Here is an 11,808-nt window from a genome sequence, read left to right on the forward strand (position 1 = left end):
AAGTGAGCAGACTTAGTCAGCCTGTCAACAATAACCCAGATAAAATCTAAACCTCTTGGGGTTCTAGGTAGTCTTACCACATAATCCATGGAAATATTGTCCCACTTCCACTAGGGTATCTCTAAAGGTTGTAACTTCCCTGAAGGTCTCTGATGTTCTATCTTAGCCTTCTGAAAGACTAGGCATGCATAGACAAACTCACTAACCTCTCTCTTCATGTTGGGCCACCAAAACATCGTCTTCAAATCCTGATACATCTTGGTAGCACCAGGATGGATGTTCAAATTACTCCTATGTCCTTCCTCTAGGATCATCTTCCTAAGTTCAGGCACATTGGGAACACAAATCCTATCTTGAAGTCTCAAGACTGCATCTGATCCAACATTGAAACTACTATCTCTTCCTTACTCTATAGCTTCTAACCGAGTCCTTAGAAAATGATCAGTCTTCTGGCCTTCCCTGATATCTCCTAGTAACTCACTAGTGATCCTCAAAGTTCCTAATCTCACACTATTAGGGGTAACCTCACGTGCAAGGCTAAGGTCTCTAAATTGTTCTAGGAGATCCATCTCTCTAACCATGAAGGCAGACATATGTAGGGATTTCCTACTTAAGGCATCAACCACTACATTGGCTTTGCCGGGATGGTAGCTAAGCTCAAAATCATAATCCTTACGAAACTCTAACCATTTCCTTTGACGCATGTTCGGCTCTTTCTAACTAAACAAGTACTTCATGCTCTTATGATCACTAAACACCTAAAACTTGGAGCCAAACAGGTAATGCCTCCACATATTAAGGGCAAAAATCACAACAGCCAACTCCAGATCATGGGTGGGATAATTCTTCTCATGAGTCTTGAGTTGTCTAGAAGCATAGGCCACTACTTGGTCACTTTGCATTAACACTCCTCCTAAACCCATCTTTGATGCATCACAATACACCTCAAAGGGTTCTCTCGGGTTAGGCAAAACTAACACTAGAGCGGTTGTCAATTTTTCCTTAATGATCTGGAAACTATGCTTACATTGGGTATCCCACATAAAAGCTTGACCCTTACGAGTTAGTTTAGTTAATGGTAAAGCTAACTTGGAGAAACCTTCTATGAATCTTTGGTAGTATCCTGCTAAGTTCAGAAAACTCCTAATCTCAAAAACAGATTTAGGACTCTCCCACTCCAGAACGGCTTCTATTTTAGAGGGATCTACAACTATACCCCCTTGAGATATCACATGCCCTAGGAAACTAACTTTCTCTAACCAGAACTCACACTTGGACAACTTAGCATAGAGTTGTCAGTCCCTAAGGGTATGCAACACAATCCTCAAATGTTCTTCATGTTCCTCTATAGTCTTAGAGTATACCAAAATATCATCTATGAATACCACCACAAAACTATCAAGGTAAAGGTGAAAGACTCTATTCATGTAGTCCATAAACACTCCTGGAGCATTAGTCACACCAAAGGGCATGCCTAGGTACTCATAGTGACCATAACGGGTCCTAAATGCAGTCTTTGGTATATCTTCATACTTCACTCGGATCTGATGATAACCTGACCTAAGGTCTATCTTGCTAAACACAAAAGCTCCCACCAACTGGTCCATAAGGTCGTCTATTCTAGGCAAATGGTACTTATTCTTAATCGTCACCTTATTCAAATGGCGGTAATCCATACACAATCTCATGGTCCCATCTTTCTTCTTCACTAACAACACTGGTGCTCCTCACGGGGACACACTAGGTCTAACAAACTGCTTATCCAATAACTCCTCTAACTGTTTCTTAAGCTCAACTAACTTTATAGGAGACATCCTATAAGGGGCTATGGATATGGGTCCAGCACTAAGTACTAAGTCTATGGAAAACTCTATCTCTCTCTTGGGTGGCAGATCGGATATATCCTCAAGAAACACTTCAGGAAACTCTTTGACAAGAGGGAGGTCACACATGGAAACATTTGTCTCTATTTCTAGGCTAGACAAGATCATGTACACTTGAGCATCTTCTTTTAAAGATATCACAACATGGTTGGCAGAGATAAACATCATATCCTTACTCATTCCAGAATCATCAAACACCACACTTTTATCAAAACAGTTTAACAAGACATGGTTGTAAGATAACCAATCCATACCAAGAATAATATCAATCTGGCTCAAAGGCAAACAAATCAAATCAATCAAGAATGTTCTACCAGAAATTTCCACAAGACAATCCAAACACACATCAGAAGTTAACACAGAACCACTAGTTGGGGTCTCTACCACCAGATCTTTATTTAAAGAGGACACAAAAAGCTTAAGTTTCCCTACACACAAACATGATATAAAGGAAAGGGTTGCACCCGAATCAAATAGCACAAGTAACGGAATCCCATTTATGAAACATTTACCTTGGATTAGATCTTTGGATTTTGAAGCTTCAACACCGTTAAGGGTAAAGACTTTTCCAGTGGCCTTCGGATGTCCAGTTTGACCATTCAGGCCCCCACCATTCTGCTTCTTCTTGGGGTGTGGACAATCTCTCTAAATATGTCATTTTTGTCCATAATTAAAACAGGCCATGCCTCTATTAGGACAATTTTAGGAGATGTGCCCTGGCTTACTACATCTTTAACAAGTGATGTGAGTGGGGAAAGTATTGGTTTTGCTACCACTTCCACCCGCAAATCCCATAGCAATAGTTGTGGAAGCAATGCCTTCCAAGGTTATTTTGATGATGCCAAAGAATCAAGAAGTTAAGCAAATTCCAAAGATTCAAGAATCTAGTTTCAAGAATCAAGATTCAAGAATAATCAAGATCAAGATTCAAGAATCAAGAGAAGACTCAATCAAGATAAGTACTAAAAAAGTTTTTCAAAAACATTGAGTAGCACAAGAAGTTTTCACAAAATCATTACCAAAGAGTTTTTCTCTCTGGTAATCGATTACTAGTGTTTTAAAATGTTAAGATTTCAAATTTCAAGAGTTACAACTTGTGTTTATCAATTTTAAATCATTTTAAACTTGTGTAATCGATTATACAATACTTGTAATCGATTACCAGAGCTTCTAAACATTTTGATTTTCAAAATTTAAAATTAAGCATAAATTCAAAAAGAAATGGGGATAAAGGGATGAGTGAACGATAAAACAAAATTGTATGCATTCTCTTTATTTCAGGATTGTCATCATCAAAAAGGGGGAGATTGTGGAAGAAATGTCTTCCAAGGTTATTTTGATGATGCCAAAGAATCAAGAAGTTAAGAAAATTCCAAAGATTCAAGAATCTAGTTTCCAGAATCAAGATTCAAGATTCAAGAATCAAGTTTCAAGAATCAAGATTCAAGAATAATCAAGATCAAGATTCAAGACTCAAGATTCAAGAATCAAGAGAAGACTCAATCAAGATAAGTACTAAAAACGTTTTTCAAAAACATTGAGTAGCACAAGAAGTTTACACAAAATCATTACCAAAGAGTTTTACTCTCTGGTAATCGATTACCAGAAGGTAGTAATTGATTACCAGTGTTTTAAAACGTTAAGATTTCAAATTTCAAGAGTTACAACTTGTGTTTAACAGTTTTAAATCATTTTAAACTTGTGTAATCGATTACACAATACTTGTAATCAATAACTAGAGCTTCTAAACGTTTTGAGTTTCAAAATTTAAAATGAAGAGTCACATCTGTTGATGTGTAATCAATTACACCTTAATGGTAATCGATTACCAGTGACTGATTTCGAAAAATGAATTTCCATAAGTCACAATTCTTCAAGTGACTTGTTTCTGAAGATTTTTTCAAAAGTCACAACTTTTTAAGTGACTAGTTTTAAAGAAATTGCCAAGAGTCACAAACTTTGACTTGAGTCATCAAGAGATTATAAATATGTGACCATGGCATGAATCTTTTAATACATCTTTTACATCATCTTCTTTCAACATCCTTGAATCAATCTTTCAATATCTTCTTTCATCTCTTTTAACACTTTCAACAGATCTTTCTGATTTATTTCTCTTCATCTTTCTAAAAGTTTTTGTTCAACACTTTCTCTTCCAAGAAAAGTTCATTGATAAAAGACTTGTGCTATTCATCTTTTTCATTCTCTTCTCCCTTTGCCCAAAGAACAGAAGGACTAACCGCCTGAATTCTTTTGTGTCTCTCTTCTCCCTTACAAAAGATTCAAAGGACTAACCGCCTGAGAATTCTTTTGATTCTACCCTTCCCCTTAAGCAAAAGATTTCAAAGGATTAACCGCCTGAGATATCTTTTGTTTCCCCTTTACAAAGATTCAAAGGACCAACCGCCTGAGAATTCTTTGTCCCAACACATTGGAGGGTACATCCTTTGTGGTACAAGTAGAGGGTACATCTACTTGGGGATTGTTATATTGAGAACAAGAGAGGGTACATCTCTTGTGGATCAGTTCAAGTGGAGGGTACACCTACTTGGTTATTCAAAGAGAACAAGGGAGGGTACATCCCGTGTGGATCTTTGGCTTGTAAAGGATTTTACGAGGTTTAAAGAAATCTCAAGAACCGTAGGTTGCTTGGGGACTGGATAGTTACTATGCAAGAAGAGTTAAATCAATTTGAGAGAAATAATGTTTGGGAACTAGTTGAGAAACCACATAACTACCCCATTATAGGAACTAAGTGGGTATTTAGAAATAAACTAGATGAAAATGGTATAGTAATTAGAAATAAAGCTAGACTAGTTGCAAAAGGGTACAACCAAGAAGAAGGGATAGACTATGAAGAAACCTTTGCACCCGTAGCTAGATTAGAAGCCATTAGGATGCTTTCAGCTTATGCATCTATTATGAACTTTAAACTATATCAAATGGATGTCAAGAGTGCCTTCTTAAATGGTCTAATCCAAGAGGAAGTATATGTAGAACAACCTCCCGGGTTTGAAGACTCACAAAAATTATATCATGTCTATAGGTTAAAGAAAACACTTTATAGGTTAAAACAAGCACCTAGGGCTTGGTATGAAAGATTAAGTAAATTCTTATTAGAAAAGAATTTCATTCGAGGAAAGGTAGATACCACCTTATTCATAAAGAAGAAGGATAATGATATCTTATTGGTACAAATTTATGTTGATGATATAATCTTTGGATCTACTAATGAATCTTTGTGCAAGGAATTTTCTATTGACATGCAAATTGAGTTTGAGATGTCCATGATTGGTGAGTTAAACTACTTTCTTGGACTACAAATCAAACAAACAAATGATGGGATCTTTGTCAACCAAGAAAAATATTGCAAGGAACTCATCAAGAAATTCGGAATGGAGAACTCAAAACACTTGGCTACTCCTATGAGCACTGGTTACTACCTTGATAAAGATGAGTCTGGTCAACCCGTTGATGAAAAGCAATATAGAGGTATGATTGGGTCTCTACTTTACTTATCTGCAAGTAGGCCAGATATTATGTTCAGTGCATGCATGTGTGCAAGATTTCAGTCAAATCCAAAGTTTTCACATTTATCTGCAGTAAAAAGGATCATAAGATATCTCTTAGGAACAGTTAACTTAGGATTATGGTACCCAAAGAATTCTTTATGCAATTTAGTAGGATACTCAGATTCAGATTTTGCTGCATCCAAAACAGATAGGAAGAGCACTAGTGACACATGTCAATTTATAGGATCTGCTCTTGTCTCTTGGCACAACAAAAAGCAAAATAGTGTAGCATTATCCACAGCCGAAGCAGAATACATCTCTGCTGGTAGTTGTTGTGCACAAATTTTGTGGATGAATCAACAACTATCTGATTATGGGATTATAATAGACCATATCCCCATAAAATGTGACAACACAAGCGCTATGAATATATCTAAGAACCCAGTTCTCCACTCTAGAACCAAGCACATAGAAATTAGGCATCATTTTCTTAGAGATCATGTCCTAAAAGGTGACCGTGTTCTAGAATTTGTAGATACCAAAAATCAACTCACAAATATCTTCACAAAACCACTACCCAAAGATTCCTTCTACACTATTAGAAGAGAATTAGGACTTCTAGATGCCAGTGACTTAGACAAATGATTTGTTTTATGCTATGATGACTTATGAATTGTTTAATACACATGCTTTTATTATGTTTTGTGATTGATTTATGACATTATGTTATCTATTCTCTGAACATAGGTTATGTGTTAAGCATTTGATACTTAGTTTATTATGACATTTGAACACTTAGTATTTTTTTTAATATTTGCTTAGTATGACTGAATATTTATGGATTGTGATATATGACTATGTGGTTTGCATTTTAAATTGGTTTATGTCTTGCTGCATGAATGGTTTAGAATCTTTTATGTTTATTTTACAAAATATGCTTTGTGTATGTTTTTTAAATTATGTATGTATTACGCACTTTGGCCTTTTTGATGTTGCCAAAGGGGGAGAGAAAAATAGATATTTTAGAAATCAAGATATTATACTTTCAAAACTTTAAAATTTAGCATAAATTCAAAAAGAAATGGGGAGAAAGGGATGCGTGAACGGTAGAACAAAATTGTATGCATTCTCTTTATTTCAGGATTGTCATCATCAAAAAGGGGGAGATTGTGGAAGCAATGCCTTCCAAGGTTATTTTGATGATGCCAAAGAATCAAGAAGTTAAGAAAATTCCAAAGATTCAATAATCTAGTTTCAAGAATCAAGATTCAAGATTCAAGAATCAAGTTTCAAGAATCAAGATTCAAGAATAATCAAGATCAAGATTCAAGACTCAAGATTCAAGAATCAAGAGAAGACTCAATCAAGATAAGTACTAAAAAAGTTTTTCAAAAACATTGAGTAGCACAAGAAGTTTACACAAAATCATTACCAAAGAGTTTTACTCTCTGGTAATCGATTACCAGAAGGTAGTAATTGATTACCAGTGTTTTAAAACGTTAAGATTTCAAATTTCAAGAGTTACAATTTGTGTTTAATAGTTTTAAATCATTTTAAACTTGTGTAATTGATTACACAATACTTGTAATCAATTACCAGAGCTTCTAAACGTTTTGATTTTCAAAATTTAAAATGAAGAGTCACATCTGTTGATGTGTAATCAATTACACCTTAATGGTAATCGATTACCAGTTACTGATTTCGAAAAATGAATTTCCATAAGTCACAATTCTTCAAGTGACTTGTTTCTGAAGATTTTTTCAAAAGTCACAACTTTTTAAGTGACTAGTTTTAAAGAAATTGCCAAGAGTCACAAACTTTGACTTGAGTCATCAAGAGATTATAAATATGTGACCATGGAATGAATCTTTTAATACATCTTTTACATCATCTTCTTTCAATATCCTTGAATCAATCTTTCAATATCTTCTTTCATCTCTTTCAACACTTTCAACAGATCTTTCTGATTTATTTCTCTTCATCTTTCTAAAAGTTTTTGTTCAACACTTTCTCTTCCAAGAAAAGTTCTTTGATCAAAAACTTGTGCTATTCATCTTTTTCATTCTCTTCTCCCTTTGCCAAAAGAACAGAAGGACTAACCGCCTGAATTCTTTTGTGTCTCTCTTCTCCCTTACAAAAGATTCAAAGGACTAACCGCCTGAGAATTCTTTTGATTCTACCCTTCCCCTTAAGCAAAAGATTTCAAAGGACTAACCACCTGAGATATCTTTTGTTTCCCCTTTACAAAGATTCAAAGGACTAACCGCCTGAGAATTCTTTTTCCCAACACATTGGAGGGTACATCCTTTGTGGTACAAGTAGAGGGTACATCTACTTGGGGATTGTTATATTGAGAACAAGAGAGGGTACATCTCTTGTGGATTAGTTCAAGTGGAGGGTACATTCACTTGGTTATTCAAAGAGAACAAGGGAGGGTACATCCCGTGTGGATCTTTGGCTTGTAAAGGATTTTACGAGGTTTAAAGAAATCTCAAGAACCGCAGGTTGCTTAGGGACTGGATGTAGGCACGGTTTGTGACCGAACCAGTATAAATCTTGTGTTTGTCTTCTTCTTCCCTACACTCTTTAATTTCCACTGTGTACTTTTAATTATCGCTTTTACTTTTGGTTAAGTTTCTATTTATGTTCTTTACTTTCTTAACTTTGTAGTAAAAACCTAATTGAATCTAGTAACATTAAGAAGGATAGATTTTTAATTAACCAAGACACGTTCATAATTAATTCAACCCCCCCTTCTTAATTATTCCGAGGCCACTTGATCCAACAACAGTCCTTTGATTGTTGAGGCGGTTACCATATTGCTTAGGAGGGGTCGAGTATGGTTTTCCCCGATGTTGAGGTCCATTCTTCTTGTTTTTCATTGGACCTATACTCCTATAATAGGTTGCCCTATCTCGAGAGTCTTCATCCCAAATCCGACACATGTTAACCAAAAGTGGAAACTGACAAACACCTTGGTAATTCATAGCTTGTTTCACTTCAGGTCGCAAGCCATTCAGAAACTTCACACATTTGGAACTTTCACCATCTCTCCCTTGATAATGGGGAAAGTACCTCACCAACTCCTTAAACTTGGCTGCATATCCAACCACAGTCATGTTTCCCTACTTGAGCTCTAAGAACTCCATCTCTTTCTTGTTCCTAACATCAGGAAAGTATTTGTCCAAAAATACCCTCTTGAAGACATCCCAGGTCACATCTTGACCTTCAACCTCGAGGCATTGGTGAGTATTCTCCCACCAATACTTAGCCTCTTCCACTAGAGTATATGTACCAAAAGCAACCTTTTGCCCCTCCGAACAAGCCATAACTCGAAAAATCTTCTCAATTTCCCTTATCCAGTTCTGAGCACCATCAGGGTTATATCCCCTACTGAAAGAAGGAGGATTGTTTCGTTGGAAGCGGTCCAACCCTTGGTACTCAACAGCTCCACCAGCTCCTCCCCTGTTTGGATTCCCTATAGCCTGAGCTAAGGCTTGAAGAGCATCAGCTATCGCACGATCATTCCGTCCAGCCATCACTCCATATACACACCAGAGAGTTAGACATGGAAGGAATGCACACAACAAAAGAACAACACCAAAATCACAACCATTACAAGTTCGTACTTGATTACTCTTGAGAGTTGATGCCTTGAGACATTAACACTCAATCTCCATCATTTGTATTTTCTGATCGCTTGCCATATCATCCCATTGCCCTTCACAAATTATACAGATGGCTAGTCTGATAACCTGTGACACGACATTGAAACTCATGGTATAATAGACATCAGGAAAACAAATATGACATGACTACAACAATCAAATCTCTATAACTCATGGAAGCACAATAAGTGAGTGAGTTCTAATAGCAAACAACAAACATCAAGCATTCAACAAGGCAACCAGAGAATGCACAGAAAAACATAGTAGACTCACAACTCACTGGCTGAAAGGTTTGACCTGCTTTCATACCACTAAATGTAATGACCTGCCTCATCGCTACGATATCACCATCCTAAACCACGATAAATTCAATTTTTAAATAAAAACTCCCTTAATTTTTGCTTATGAAAATAAAGATAATTTTTTGCTTGACAAACATTCACCAAACCATACATATTTACTTAAAAGAATATATATATATATATATATATATATATATATATATATATATATATATATATAGGAATAGGAATAGTAACTCAATACACATCATACACATAATGGAAATTAAACTTGTTCATATATATAATTATGGAGGAGTTGATTAACAAAACACAACTCTCTCCCAAAATAATCCCAACGTCATCACGTCGGCTTGGCAGCTCCTCAACAAAATCTCATTCCTGCACCCTACTGCTGTCATTCTGCTCCCACGAATAATGTTCGCAATCATCACAGGTATCAACCACACAATACAAAATTGCAAGGGTGAGTTCATTATAAAAAGAACCAATGCTAAATCCAAATAATCACAATTAGCAAGAAAACATAGGCAAACATCATAAGCTTACACAACATTCATTATTCAACACCTACATTCAACAATTATTCATCATCCATATTCAACAATTATTCATCATCCATCCATGGATCCAATCAAGACTGCTCAGAATGATGCATACACCTGACCTCAACTCTCAAATGCAATGCGGTACGTACCGTATCCAATACCAAGGAAATAGCCTAAGCGTGTCTATACGACACCTCACTTAGGAAACCATGCAGTATTTTTCGAGGCCACCCAGTCGTGCACCATAACCCCCCCCCCCGGTGATCAGCCTGGGCCACAAGGGAGTTCCCTACCAGGTGACACACCCCTTAGTACAAAGTACACACTGCCACAGTTTATACTATTTCCCGTGTCATATAAGAAATGAACCATGGGCGTCGTCAAGTACCTGACCATGGATGAATTAAAGTGCCTAAGCATCCCCTCAGAAATGCTTAAATCCTTTAACCACTCTATTTTCCCCCACAAGGGACATCCGATAAGGTCAGCGCACCCCCCCATGAATATACACAACATACGATGTATGAACGTGGGTGTCGCCAAGTACATGACCATGGATGAATTAAAGCGCCTAAGCATCCCCTCAGAAATGCTTAAATTCTTTAACCACTCTAGTTTCCCACACAAGGGACATCCGACAAGGTCACTGCACCCCCCATGAACATACACAACATGCACATCTCAATGCATTTCCAACATCATCAACATTCCATTTCAATGTCATTCTCAACATAAACATCATCTCATTTCCATGACATCACCAACAACCATAACAACCTCATTCCATATTAACATAACCATCGATAATAACATCAATTCATGTTGACATGATCACCATTAGCAACGTCATCTCAAATCAATATCATCATAAATATCAACATCACCACATATCAATTAAAGTCATCAATAACAACATCAACAGTAAGTCACATTACGCATATACATATTTCTTTCATGCTTAAGATTCACACTCCCTAGGTCTTCAAACAACACAAGTCAAATAAAGACAATAATTTCATTCATCAATAATAAATATATCGCATCCCATTCGTCAAAACATAGTTTTTCTTGAAAACCAACATGCACATCAATAACAATTATATCACATCCCATTAGTTAAAAACATTGTTTTCTAGAAAGGAAAAATCAACATGCAACAGGAATAGACATATATTCTCATAGATAGGTTCCCTGACCCTAACTATGGTGTCAAAATGATAAATTTTATAATAAACTCCCCTCACCTATTGTGAGCTCCCTACCAAGTTCCTTGTTGTGTCACTTAGAAGTCTCTTTCTCGTTCACGCTTGTTGGTCCAACGCAAGTCTTTATACGTCAAAATGAAGGAAATTACAATGGATTTTAGAAATAAAGTTGACAACGATACCCTGAGTCAAATACTCATGTCACTACATGAAAAGGCTAAGGGGTATTTCGAGTTCTACAAAAGGAGCATCATTTTGAAATTCTAGTCACGCCAATGCGACTGGGATTCAGTGAAGGTCACGAAAATAACACCCATTTCATAAAAAGATAACTTTTACAAAGTGTCTTTCTCTAGGGTTTTCCAAAGGAAGCATAAAACTTACAATGGTGGTTCCAAAGTCAGAAAATGATGCAAGGATAAGCTTAAACTACCAAGGAACAAGCTTAGAATCACGGTTACCTCGAAGAAAACTGCGAAGGTCAGATTGGGCTTCATTCTCAACCGAAACCGTGAGGTAAGTTTGGAAGATTTCGCTCCAATTGAAGGGTTCCTCTCGGTGTGAGGTTTCAACGGAGAACTACGACGGTTCATGGTGGCTACTGGTGGTTGTGGTGATGGAGAAGAAGCTTGGGACATTGGAAATGGTTTTGGAAGAAGGAAGGAGAAAGAAATGGCGTTTTTCCAAGGC

The 11,808-nt window shown here is 36.6% G+C and overlaps 2 protein-coding genes across 2 annotated transcripts; both read right to left on the reverse strand.

Annotated features, from left to right (window-relative positions):
• Nucleotides 1-1,727: 1,727 nt before the first annotated feature.
• LOC114386013 lies at nt 1,728-8,514 on the reverse strand. The gene is made up of 3 exons (XM_028346027.1): nt 8,185-8,514; nt 2,396-2,528; nt 1,728-2,311 (listed from the first exon to the last, which is right to left on the reverse strand). Exons 1-3 carry the CDS (start codon nt 8,512-8,514, stop codon nt 1,728-1,730), a joined length of 1,047 nt encoding a protein of 348 aa, XP_028201828.1.
• Nucleotides 8,515-8,520: 6 nt separating this feature from the next.
• On the reverse strand, nt 8,521-8,934 carry LOC114386014. The gene has a single exon (XM_028346028.1). It carries the CDS (start codon nt 8,932-8,934, stop codon nt 8,521-8,523), a length of 414 nt encoding a protein of 137 aa, XP_028201829.1.
• Between the last annotated feature and the right edge of the window lie 2,874 nt (nt 8,935-11,808).

This window comes from Glycine soja, chromosome 15, assembly GCF_004193775.1.
Source record: "Glycine soja cultivar W05 chromosome 15, ASM419377v2, whole genome shotgun sequence".
NCBI lineage: Eukaryota > Viridiplantae > Streptophyta > Magnoliopsida > Fabales > Fabaceae > Glycine > Glycine soja.